The sequence below is a fragment of the Trachypithecus francoisi genome, unplaced genomic scaffold (assembly GCF_009764315.1).
Source record: "Trachypithecus francoisi isolate TF-2019V2 unplaced genomic scaffold, Tfra_2.0 Lachesis_group13, whole genome shotgun sequence".
NCBI lineage: Eukaryota > Metazoa > Chordata > Mammalia > Primates > Cercopithecidae > Trachypithecus > Trachypithecus francoisi.
The window spans coordinates 39,632,358-39,645,891 of NW_022681458.1; the positions used below are offsets into that span (position 1 = coordinate 39,632,358).

Here is a 13,534-nt window from a genome sequence, read left to right on the forward strand (position 1 = left end):
CTCGGTGGCTCGCGCCTGTAATCGCAGCACCTTGGGAGGCCGAGGCAGGTGGATCACTTGAGATCAGGAGTTCGAGACCAGCCTGGCCAACACGGTGAAACCCCATCTCTACTACAAACACAAAAATTAGCCGAACGTAGTGGCGGGCACCTGTAATCCCAGCTACTCGGGAGGCTGAGGCAGGAGAATCACTTGAACCTGGGAGGCGGAGGTTGCAGTGAGCCGAGATCACGCCACTGCACTCCAGTCTGGGCGACAGACAGATCGAGAGACTCCATCTAAACAAAACAAAACAAAACTAGTTGAAGGTAGGTTTTGTGGTAGTGGCTGGTAGAATTTGGGATTTAAGGAAATTCACCTCTGATGGTCTCACTTTCCTCAGAGATGTAAGAGACAAAGTTTTTTATTTTTATTTTTACCAAAGCGGGTGAGTTCAACAAGAGGTTAGAAGACTGCGAGGGCTGGGAACAGTAGGGGAGGGGAATAGGAGATAATCTGAGTAGCAATGTGTAAACGTGACTGTTTTAGGCTCAGCAATATTGCGTAGTCGCATGTGGAAGTCCCGACTGAAGTTGGACACTTTTGGTTCGCAGTGGTGCCAATTCTCAGGGTTGTGTGATTTTCCGCACCGATGCAGGAGTGAGCAGGTTGGGTGAACTGTTGCAGACTAACAGTTTTTTTTTGCAGGTGGGCGAAGGATCAGGGAGGAAATTGAGTTGAGGGTGTTGGTGAGTATGATATAGGAGTTTCTGAACCTGAGTACACATCTGTCGTTGATGGTCTAAATATTTGCAGGTTTGCAGGTCCAGCGATGGCACAATGCCTAGCAGCAGAAGGTTTGCACCCACTGTGCGACATGAGTGGTGGCTCTGGAAAATCATAAAATCATGGGAGGACTTGGGAGTACAGGCTAGGTGGGGTGGGACCTGTGGCTGCGACAAACAGTGTTATGAAACTGCGCGGGACAAGAAAACTGATTTTACTGATTGTATATTGGGGAGTCCTACGGGAATCACTGGAGTGGCAATTCATTTTCTCCTATCCCACCCCATCTTTCGGGGCTGCAACTAACCAGTAAGTTTACACATTGCGGATACAATGGCACAACTGGGCCGCGAGGCGATGACGTCATTCGCGGGGGCGGGAACAGCGACCACCGTTAGGGTACGGTCCATAAAGGCAGTGTGAAAATATTTCAGCCTTTTTACTTGCATACTTCCGGCCCCTGCAGTTTGAGGTGGTAACAAACGACTGCTGCTCCCAACCACTCTCACCACCGCCTGTTACCATGGAAGCGCTCGGGTAGCTAGGCTTGGACGACTCTATTCTACGTCATCGTCAAAGCACATCCCAGGACTGATAGCTCCGCCCTAACCTAAGGGAGGGGCTGTGTTCCCAAGTACGTAGCCTGCAGTGCCTAACGCATTCTCAGTAATTTTGTCCCCCAACAGACGCCGTCGACAGTCTCCCAAGAGCAATTCCCAGGAGCTCGGATTCTAAGAAACTCCCCGGCGCCCGCGTTTACCTTCGCTAGTCGCCCTGCAGTCCCGCCCTGTCCGGAGGCCCCGCCCTCCATGAATCAGCTGATCCCGCGGACCCACGGGGTTGCCAGGATCGCGCCGGATGCAGAGCGCGGTGCTGCCGGTGGAGCTTCAGGTGAGCGAGCGCGGGTCCCGGGTTGGCTATTGGCTAAGGAGGGCTTATCGGCTGCGACCCCTTGTATGCGGAAGGCCGGGGACAGGGAGCTAGGCAGAGGCTGTTGTCGAGGCCAGAGAGCGCGCTGTGGGGGCCTGCGGAGACGGCGCCCGCATCTTCCCAGCTCTGCGTGCGATCGACTGTGCCTGCCGGTCCAGCAGCACCCGAGGCGGCCCCTGCCTTGGCCCCAGATTCTCCCACTTGCCACAGTCTCTCCCTCCCCAGACTGGGCGCCGCTGCTGCTGTGGTCTCAACCGCGTGAAATTCCTTCAGCCCCCCTCTTCCCGCCTCCACCCACGCTGCCTTCCAGCTATTCATTCATGAGAATTTGTTGAATGCCCACACTAGTCGCTGAGCTGATAAACTGCGGTCCGTGGCCGGGAACCCTGCTGAGTGTCCCTGGCGGCCTTACCACAGGGTGCAAATCGGGTTGAAGAGTGGACCAAGGGTTGCTTGAAAAGGCGGTTACGGAGAAAGAAAACGGCTTTGATACGAAAAATTAGTAGTTTAGGCAACTCTTTGAGCGTATCAAGTGATTTATCAAGAGGAGAAGATAAGTTATTTTGAGAAGCGAAGCCAGGAAAATAACACAGGTCCTTGACGCTGGTCTTGGTCCTCGGGTAATAGGACTGCTTTGAAGACAGGCGGGTAGAATCGTACTATCTATTGCTTAGGGCTTTGATGGTGGAAGAGGAAAAACACTCTTGTCGAAGTGGCATATCTGAGTACAGTGCTTTCTTTCTGGTTTAGGATGGAGAAGGAACTGACTGCAGTACCCAAATGAAGATCTTTGCCCAGTTACCCTTATATTTGGCTGTACGGAATAAAATTGTGTGATATGTTTATTCTGAGCAGGTACGAAACTTCAGCAAACCTATTAGTCCCACATTTTCCCCCTATTTATCATATGATTTGGAGTGACCGCTTGACCTTTGAGTTAATGAATAATTTAGAGCAGTGAAAAATTTGTTTTTGCAGTAAACTGCAGTGTTTTAACCTTAATAACATAAGCATAGTGGTTAAGATTCTAGGCTTTGCATCTGAACATGCCCAGAGTCACATCCATTAACATCTTTGACTTTGGGCAAGTTATTTAATCTCTCTGCCTCAGTTCTTTTGTCTCTAAATTGGGGTTAACAATGTTTTCCTGATGACAGTACCTTTTCTTGTAATGGTTCATGTATCATATTTATTACAGTGCCTGTTTTATGGTAAGTATTCAATACATATTAGCTATTTTTATAATTAATTCCTCCCACTACATCATGATCCAAACTGACTCTTTTCCTAAGTGATGGGGAAGGGAACTGAATATTTTAAGGAAGTAGCTATAAAATATGATTTCAAGTTGTTCCGTAATAATTTTGGTATTCCATAAGTATATTTTAATGTGAAAAAGATACTGACAGAATCCATACTTGGTTCGAGTTTATTAGCTTCTAAACTATGACCAGTATTGGCAGATTTAAAATTCATAATTATAGCAAGAAAACGTCAAAACTGTTTAACAGAGTTAAAATTTGAAAATGATCCAGAAAAATGAAATACCAAACAGGTAATTCTGGGAAAAAGAACAAAACTTGAGTGGCATTATACAGGCCATTTATTTTTTAAATGTACATAATATAAACAGGAATCCCTTCTCTCCAAGTTTCAGTTTTTCAGAATTTGGGCTGTCGTTTGAAACACTTACTTTGGGCACTTTGACTGTTAAAGACACAAAGGGTATGCTAAGAACTTCAATGAGTCTTGATGTAGTGTTTTTGTAATTAGGTGGTATCTCCTACCTTTTCATGAAAAATTTGGGTTTAAAGCAGTAGCTGCTGGGTCCATACTAATGATAATCTCAAAAATGTGACTGACTTGTAAAAATCTACAATTATGTATTAATGTGAGACTAGGTAAAGTATGAGTTGAAAAACTAGGAAGAAAGGCAGAGTGGTGATTTTTAAGCTTGTGTAAAAGAAGGCCTGCTTTGGGTACTGTGAGGTACCTTTCTCACTCAGAGGCATGCTGTGAGGATTTGTGACTTTTAAATCATTTAGCTCTTTTTATAACTTGGTGGCATTAAATCTACCACGTATTTCAAGTGTATGCGGGATATGAATTTTCCTGGTAGAATTTTAACAGATTTTTGTCTCTTAACCCTTCATTGATGCCCAAACAATTTTGTTATCAGTAATAAGAAAGTACTCGGTTTTGTGGGGTGTCAGTCCTTAAGAAAATGTTAGGTAATCACCAATAAAATAGCAACAATTTCTGGCTTGTTTCTTTTTAGTATTGCATTTAATTTTCTTTCCCTATCTCTTATTCCTCTGTATATGTGATGGTGCTTTCTTTAGCTTATAGCTTATGTCTTGATGTTTGCCTGCATGTAGCTAAACTGATTGATCCAAGTGGGTAGAGGGAAAAATATTTAAATTGGTAGTGGTGAGATAGTAGTTTTTGGAGCTATCGTATATTTCTTCTAAATTTGAAGAAAATTTACAGTTTTCTCAACACCTATGAGGAAAAGACTGGGGTTTGTTGGCAGAGGTTCGCTTAGCTGTTAATGAATTATGTCCAGAGAGAAGATCAGCTTTCGTCTCATTAATTCCACAAATTGATCATCTCATGTTTCCCTTAATTATCACATTTTAAATATTTTTCTTTTGAGTCATCACACAGTTCTTCAGTTCACGTGGCCTCCCTGTTAGGAAGGGAGTGGTTTAGACCCAATAATAGCATTCGGATGGGCTGACATTCACTCCAGGATTTTTTTTTCTTCCACAGCCTAAATTTTTGTAGAGCCAAGATCTTAAGTAACTTGGGGCAATTGCCTAAGCAAACATATAGCAAGGATGATTATAGCAGTTCTTTAAAAGAGCAATAAAGTAGAGCAATCCAACTGTAAAGATTAGTAGGGAAATGGATAAACTGGTTTATTCATGCAATTCAATACTATCTTCTCATAAAAATGAATGAGCTAGATCTATACTTTCCAACATATGTACATCTCAAGTATGTAATACTGGGTGAAAAAAGCAAAATGCTAAAGGATTTATACAGTAAGATGCATTTATGTACACTTTAAAAGCAACATAATATGCATTATTTATTGATATGTGTATATCTAATGAAAGTACATAAAAGTAAATATAAAAACGTGGGAATGAGATACATTTACTTTAGAAATAGTAACTAATTCTGAGTGGAGCTTCTTCACCTCTGTTACTTATTTTTTCTTGTATTTTAAATAAAGAGCCGAAACCAATATGAAAATACATTAATATGTGTTAAAACTGGATGATGAGTACATATGTTATTTATTTTTACAGTTTTATGTATAGTTAAGATAGTTTGTGAAACTAGCACTTTAATATTTTTATTTATAATCAGGGCTATTTCCCGATATGCTTGCTTTATTTTACTTTGTACCCTCAACTTAGGAGACTGTGGAAAAATAACTCTTCTCTCCCTGCAGTAAGAAAGGAATGTACCAGTGCAGCTCCACTGTGTAAAGCCTTTCTAAGGAGAGGAGACAGACCAATTATTTGGTCAGTTTTGCTTTGCTATTTGTGCTCCTGGGAAAATGCTTTCTTCAGGACATGAAGCCTGCAGGGGAATTAACATTCTAGAGATATCTGGGAAATGTAGGCATATACCAATCAAGAACTCTGGAAGTATAGGGGAGCAAGTTGTATGATAAGGCCCTGAAAGAAATTTGGACTTAGAGTGACTCAGATACAAAATTACTACAGATTTGTGTAGTATTAACATTAACACTTTACAAAGCTTAGCTTGGTTACGTTTTACTACAATGTAGTTACCTTGAGTTTATACCTTGAATGCGAGTATCCTAGTTATTACTCAAAGAAAATAATTGTCTCTGTAGATATTACTAAGTAACCCGATGACAATGTGTTAAATGGTTGACTAATGAATAAAACATTTAGTAGCTGATCCCTAATGTAACCTCAGTATTTAAACTTGTGAGTTAAACAATATTTTCATTTCTAATAAAGAATACCTGCTACTAGCACTATTGAAGTAAGTGAAACTTGTATCACCAGTTTTTAGTATGTATATTTTTTAGTATGTATATTTCCTGTTTGGTTATGTGGCCCCTGAATGATCCTAAGCACTAAGTGTTATCAGTTAGTAAAAGAAGTCATCATACTTTGAACTGTAAATCTAATATTGCCTTTAAAAAATTGTGGCCATTTTAATAAGAGGGTAGTTGCAAATATTAAGAGAATAAGTAGTTTGTATCAGGACTTACCAGGACATTCTCTGTACCATGTAATAATAGGCACAAATAGTGGCAGTACCTGGGAATTTGAAATTCAGTTATTAGTATTATAATATTCATCACAATGCATTGTGGGATTATTATTTAATAATCCTGAAAAATGTGTTTAATAATATAGAGTGGGTACAAAAAAGAGCTAAGTGGGCATTGCTGGGAACTTATTGTACCAAGTTTACACACTTTCACCCCACTCCACTGTGGATAATTTCTTGTTTAGAGGATCCTCATAACCAGGAGAGTGTAGTTTCAGTAAGTTTCAGCATGAAATTAGCAAGGCATTAAAAAAAAGACTGTAAAGTCTTCCTGTTTCTCATTGCACCAAAAACTGTCTGTGTATAAGGAGAAAGGGAGAAAGGAACACTTCTCTGAGTTGTTTAACCCTTTTTAAAGTGACATGAGATAAAAGTAACTTCATTGTTAGGATATACCTTTAGCAAATTATATATGAGAGTTTCTATTAGGAGAAGACAGTTTTTTCTTTTGTATCTGATACTGAATTTTATTACAGGCACTAGAAATCTATAGCGTGGAAGTCTGTGGATTAGAACTGAAAATCAGGGGCTGTATCTTTCACTCAAGCACTCGCTTAAATGTAACCAGCTTGTTCAGAATGATTATTATGGGTACAAGAGTATACAATGAATAAGTCATAGTCTCTGACCTCCAGGAGCTTAAAATATATTTTGAATCAGTGACTTGCTGCATATCCTATTAGTAACAAAATTATAACTAATAAGTAGCTTTCTAGGCCAGCCTACTGAATATATCCAATGCCTTAATTTACTGAATTCCCTCACTCTGAGTCAAGATTTAAAGGCTCATTGGCTCCCATACTGGTATCGGGCAATGCTTTCTGTGCAGCAGTTAAGGCTGAGAGGTGTGGGGTTCAAAGTGGCCTTCTTGGTGGTTGGCTGGCCAAGGCTATAGTGCAAGGCGAGTTTTCCTCAACCTTCCACAGTGGTTGGTGAAGGCCTCAGTGGCAGGATATCCAGGAAGTAGCAGTTGGTGGTGGTGTATAGATTATTTGTAAGTCAGGTGTTTGAGTCAAAGGTTACCATAATCCATGTGTAAATGTTGACCTAGCCTCTAAAAGCAAATTATTTATTAAGCATTTACCATGTGTAAAATACCAGACTCTGTTATTGTTTACTGCATTCAAAGTGTAAACTCTGGTTTACTACATTGTAATAATATGTAACCAACTCAGACTTTAAAAAGGAGGCATTAATGGTTATAGGAAATTGATGGTAATTTTGTATCCAAATCTCTTGTCACTCTACTACATTGTAATAAAATGTAACCAACTCAGACTTTTAAAAGGAAGTGTTAATGGCTACATGAAATCTATGGTAATTTTGTATCCAAGTCACCCTTCACTCTATGTCTATATTCCGTTCAGGGCATTATGATACAGTTTACTCCCCTATTATTTTTATTGCCTTTCTATCTGAATGTCTTGTCATTCTAATCACTGATTGACATTACTCTTATAACTACAATTATTACTGTTTTACTATTTTAAGTCAGTATTTGAGACAGGAGAATAAGACTAGGAAGGCCCAGCTTTGCTAGTGTAAATTAGCTTTCTTATGCCGTAAGGGTACTGTCTAACTCTATGGAGAGCCATTATTCTAATGTGAAAGAGAACATATTAGTATGGAAATTTCTTAAGGGCAGAAACTCATGTATTTACAGATATTTATTGAGTGCCTGTTATATGTCAGAACTAAGCTGCTGGGCTGTACTAGAGAATACGATATTTGTCACTCTGCTTTGATGGAAATTTTAGACCAGCATAGTACCTGGAACATAGTAGAAGAAAAAAAATACATGTGGTTTCAGTGGTTGAAATTTAAGCATTTGAAAGTTATTATACTTACAACTCACAAATTTACCTTTCACTGATTTAAGCCAAAAAGATTTTATCCAGAAAATAGTTTAGTAGACATGAATATGTAGGATCCTGCATGATTTAACTTTCTCTTTGCATTTGGGATAATAGACTCAACACATTTCTGTACCACATTTAAAATTTTTATTTATATCCTGCCTTGTTCCCAAAAGGATTTAAAGCAGCTTACAAAAATGTATAGCAGGGTGGGATAAAATAAAGAAACAGAATGAGTAGAGCCAGGAAGGAGATTAGACTATACAACATGCATACTGTGAAGTCCTTGTCACTTACAGGTACCATCATATGGAACCCTTATCCTCCCACCACAAAATTTATAATTCTGCTTATATCTGTACCTGTGATCTCTCTTCTTTCAAAAACGTAGACCTTTCTTCTTATGGAAAACAAACAAACAAACATCCCTCCACATGTATTCTGGATGGCATCCTCCTTCACTTTGTCTATGACTTTAGCTCTGCCCACTGTCCTCATCAGCCTTCTATCCAGGATCATAGTCTTTGTCGTGCAGACATGTTCAGCTTCCTCTTGTCCCGCTAACCTCCAGCAAAAGAAAACCCTTCATTTTCACATGCCCCTTCAGCTACCACTCCATTTCTTTGTTTGCCATTTCAACATTTTTCAAAAGGATCACCCATTGAAAATAAAGATATTTCCACATTGTCACCTTCCATTTATATTCAGCTTACTTCAATCTGGTTTTCAGTGCCCAAACAAACCACTGAGGTTGTGGCCATGCTCAGCAGTTACCTGTGCTGGCAAATCCAATGGACACTTTAGTTCTCTTACAAGACCCCAGCTGCCTTAACCTAATTGACGTCCTCCCTGAAGTGCTTTCCTTTGCTTTCATGTGCCCATAGCAGACTACTTCTCAATCTCAGTCCTCTTTGTCCAGTCCTCATCCTATCCGACTTCCAGGCGCAGGAGCTCCTTAAAGCTTGACCCTGTGCTTTCCTTTCTCTTTCCATATACCCCAATGGCATTATCCATTGTCTTGTTTTTAAACATTATCCATATGCCCTCCCAAGTTTAGCAGCAGCTGAGACTTTTCTCTTGAATTCCATGCTCATATATTCTAACTGCTTACTTGATATGTACTCTTGGGTTTCTCACAGACATGCTGAATTTAAAAATAAATTTTATCCTACCAGAATCTTATCTTGGCTTCAGAATCCTGTCTCCCTCACTCTTGCCCATTTCAGGAAATGGAGCCACCAACACACAGCTGTTTGAGGCAGAACCAGGGAACATTTCTGATACCTCCTTCTCCTTGATCCCCCACCTTTGTCTAATCACCGAGTACTAGTTGCTCTGCCTCCAGAGCATCTCTCATTTATTCACCTCTTCTTCACCAAATTAGCAGCATTGTATGAAACTTAAGAATCCAGGCTTCCTTCCTCCATTGAAAAAATGAGCCGACTGAGTATTTGCAGGCTGGATATTCCTTGCAAAAATTCATTTTGGTGCTCCATGAGTGTTCACCATAAAATTGGCTTAAAACTTTTGAAACAAATGTAAATCATTGTCATTAAAATAGATCATTGGCCGGTCACATTGGCTCACACCTGTAATCCCACCACTTTGGGAGGCTAAGGTGGGCAGATCACAAGATCAGGAGTTCAAGACCATCTGGACAACATAGTGAAACCCCATCTCTACTAAAAATACAAAAAATTATCTGGGTGTGGTGGTGTGCGCCTGTAATCCCAGCTACTCGGGAGACTGAGGCAGGAGAATCATGTGAACCCCGGAGGCGAAGGTTGCAGTGAGCTGAGATTGCGCCATTGCACTCCAGCCTGGGCGACAGTGCAAGACTGTCTCAAAAGTGAAAAAAAAAAAACAAAAAAACAAACAAAAAAACATGAAAGCATCCGTAGACTGTCCCACTGGAAGCAATGCAACTCTCCAGTGTACTCTCCAAAATGAAGTAAATGTTCAAAGTACATAAAAGAAACCAAGTATGAAATAGTTAAAAGTTTTGAGACTTCTACTAAAAAATGATAGTAGTTGTTTTTGAATATAGATTCCTGGTCCTTTATTCAAAACCCTTGGGGCTTATACAAGAAAACTTGTTTCTCTGTTAGATATAACAGAAGGGTGTGTATCCAGTGGAGTCTAAAAGTGGCATCACTTTATTAAGAAGCCAGGTTTGCTCTTTGTTTAAAGGGCCACCTGGGGTTTAATTACTTTACATATCACTGTGAAGGAGATGATAATTTGAAGGATAGAGTGGTATACTTTAAAGTGGATCTAGCTGTGTCCTGTGGCTCAGAAGGCTGATGTCTGGTTTGCTCATTTTATGGAGGTGCCATTTATCTGTAGAGAAGCCATGCAAGGTAAGAGAGGGTCCCACAGTAAATGCTGTTTATGCAGCATCCCATGGCTTCTTTATCAGAGCTGGTTAACAGGTCTGTGCAGGAAAGTTACTGTAACAAAAGAAAAGCAGCAGAGTATAAGGATCTTGCCCCTCTTAAAGAATGTAAAGACCTTAAAGCTCCTCTGGAAGAAATATCCCCAGAGGAAGTCTTATGATTAGGCAATTTTATAAAAACTTAAAATGTTAAAGCAATGAAACAACATACAGAAATTTGAATGCTATTTGACTGGTTGAGGTTAGTCTTAATAGATTTCCTGGAGAGACAATCATAAAAATATTAGAAAGACAAAAGTTTTTCATTTACTTTCTTTTCCTGGATGGATACATAATTGAGAAAGAATGTTAGGTTAAATAGAATTGGTAAATACCACCCTTACTTAAGTATGTGAGGATAAAACTTTAATAACATGAGCTCCCTACATTTAGTTGCAATATTCCTTTTTAGTTATGTTTCCTCAGCAATCAGTTTTCTTTTCTTCATTGCCCTGTTTGAGTTTCAGGCATCCATATCTTGTTGGAAGATGTCAAACATATTAAACACTATTAAAACAAAATGAGATAGGGGCTGGGCATGGTGGCTTAAGGTGGCTCATGCCTGTAATCCCAGCACTTTGGGAGGCCAAGGCAGGTGGATCACCTGAGGTCAGGAGTTCGAGACCAGCCTGGCCAACATGGTGAAATTCTGTCTCTACTAAAAATATAAAAATTAGCCGGGTGTAATGGCAGGCGCCTGTAATCCCAGCTACTCGGGAGGCTGCGGCAGGAGAATTGCTTGAACCTGGGAGGTGGAGGTTGCAGTGAGCTGAGATTGCGCCATTGCACTCCAGCCTGGGCGACAAGAGCAAAATTCTGTCTCATTAAAAAAAAAAAAAAAAAAAAAAGAGATCTGTAAATACTGATATAAAAAGATGTCTATGAAATAGTATGTTAGTTTTCTACTGCAGCTGCAACAAATTGTTACGAACTTAGTGGCTTAAAATAACACACATATATTACCTTCAAGTTCTGTAGGCTGAAAGTCTGACACAGGTCCTGTAGCCTAAAGTCAAGGTCTCTGCATGGCTGCTTTTTTCTGGACACTCTAGGAAAGAATCCTTTTCCTGTTGCTACCTGTCACCGCATGCCTTGGCTCATGGCTGCCTTCTCCCATGTCCAGTCAGCAGTGTAGCATCACCTCTAACCCTGCCTCCATCATCATGTCTCTTTGATTCTCCTCCTGCCTCCCTCTTGCAGTTTTAAGGATGTTTATGGTTACATTGGGTCCACCTAGATAACCAGGATAATCTTTCTATCTTAAGGAGAGTTGATTAGTATCACGCAAGATAACATAGTCACAAGTTCTGGGCATTAGGACCTGGACACCTTTGGAGACCGTTATTTGGCCTGCCCTATATGTAAGTAAGAAGAGAAAGTTGTAAAAATAGTTTGTAGAGTTTTAATTCCATTTAGGTTAAAAAAATGAGTGGTGGTGATAAATAATATTGAGTAAGGTATAACCAACTTTAAGAAAACTGTACTAAAAAATCTGGCACTAAGAGAGAATAAAGGTTGACTTGATTCATTTTATCAAAAAATTCTCAACATTTTTGATTGTTAGTCAGTAGGACAAAATTCCATTTACATATAGTGTGTCAGTTGTGTGAAGTAAGGTGTGCTTGTGTGCTTCCACATCCTCATAGAATAATTTTCTGGCTTCCGCTACATATTGTTGAAATTTAATCAAGGGCATAGTAACTCCATGATCTGTGATAGATAAGCACAGATTAGATCTGGTGGCAGAATTTCTCTGTACACCATGAACTGTGCATTTTACCAAAGGCTAATTACTATCATGGACAAAGCATAGTAGCACTTAATTGTATTTATTAAATGAATAGCATTTATTAAATTTATTCAGATATATCTCTTGTTAACATAGTATCCGTCTTCCAACTTTGAATGATTCATAATCTTTCTAAAATAAGCATTAGGTAGAAAGTAATTTTCTTCAGATGTACAGATGGGAAATGGTAAGAATTCACAGGCAACCTGGAGGAAGCAGATGGACCGTAGATCGCTCCTGCCAGTATGGGCTGTTTCCAGAACACGGTGACCATTCCATATCCTTTTGCAGAAACACCACAAATTTGGCCCCAGTATTTTTATGGTTTACACAAATAAGACCTAACTGCTTTTGTTTTCATGTGTTTTGATACCCTTACAAATGTAGATTTCTGAGTTGAAATGCACTCAGCATTTCTGTTTATTTTTCTATCTCTTATTTTATTAAATATTGAGTTTCTAAACTCATGGGTTATGATATTTGTAACCATAATTTTCATGTAGCTATTTTCCCTTTTATTAAAGGTGGATTTTAAAACAGCTGATTTAAAGTTCAGACTTTTTTCTTTCAACCGTTTTGAGTTGTGAGGCATGTTGGTCTGAATTGAAGGTGATTTGGGGAAAATGTTCCTTCTTCCAATAAGTGGAAAACTTCCTATTTTAATGACATAATTTTTTGTGCACTACTGAAAAGTATAAATTAAAACTACTTGAATCAGATACATTACTGAAGAGATTTTAGAAAATCTGAGTTAATTGGTATTTAAGTCTTCATGCTTTCCAGATAGAGCATTTAAAAAGTAACCTTAATGTGTATGTGCTTTTTGTATTTAACATACTGATTTTCAGATTGAACTTTTTTCTTTATAATAAAAAACAAAATCTGTTGCCTGGAAGAGTACAGCTTAATTGTGGGTAGTCTTTTCCTTTGACATTACATTTGACAGTCAACGGGCATTTTTATAAGCTTAGTGGGCAGGCTCAGCCTATGTTTGACTTTGGCAGGCAAGATAGGAAATAGTTTACATAGTTTTACAGCATATTTATTTCCTAGTGAATGTGCACTTGTTAGAGGGCTGTTTTTTGTTTGTGTGTTTTTTGTTTTTTTTTTAATGTCTGAAGGGGCAAAATATTCTTTTACTGCTCTTTTCCTTACTTGTGTTGTACTGTTTAGGTCTTGATAGACTTTCTGTAAAGAAGGAATGATTTGGTGATGGAGTGTTCCCACTGACCGATGGACTCAAAGAAGAGAAGGTAAAACCATCTCTTCCTTTTCTCTTATCCTCCTAGGAAAACATAGCAAACAGCTTCACATATGTGTAGCTTCTCTTCGTTTTAATTTTCTTGTTGATGGTTGTTAAGTGGGAATAGTGACATTTGTAGTTAGTTGATTGGTAAAGATAAAACAAATTTTTTAAAAGGCTACTTAGTTGTAAGC

General features: G+C 39.2%; 1 protein-coding gene across 4 annotated transcripts in view; it reads left to right on the forward strand.

Annotated features, from left to right (window-relative positions):
* Nucleotides 1-1,346: 1,346 nt before the first annotated feature.
* ALS2 (alsin Rho guanine nucleotide exchange factor ALS2) overlaps nucleotides 1,347-13,534 on the forward strand; it is an 82,814-nt gene continuing 70,626 nt past the window's right edge. For 2 of the 4 annotated variants that reach the window (XM_033230691.1, XM_033230694.1), the window contains exons 1-3: nucleotides 1,416-1,656; nucleotides 2,446-2,550; nucleotides 13,271-13,350. In XM_033230691.1, the coding sequence (XP_033086582.1) occupies nucleotides 13,331-13,350 (20 nt within the window). In that variant the 5' untranslated portion in view covers nucleotides 1,416-1,656; nucleotides 2,446-2,550; nucleotides 13,271-13,330. Of the gene's footprint in view, nucleotides 1,657-2,445; nucleotides 2,551-13,270; nucleotides 13,351-13,534 lie in introns of all 4 variants that reach the window. The other 2 variants (XM_033230693.1, XM_033230692.1) reach the window with 2 other exon arrangements.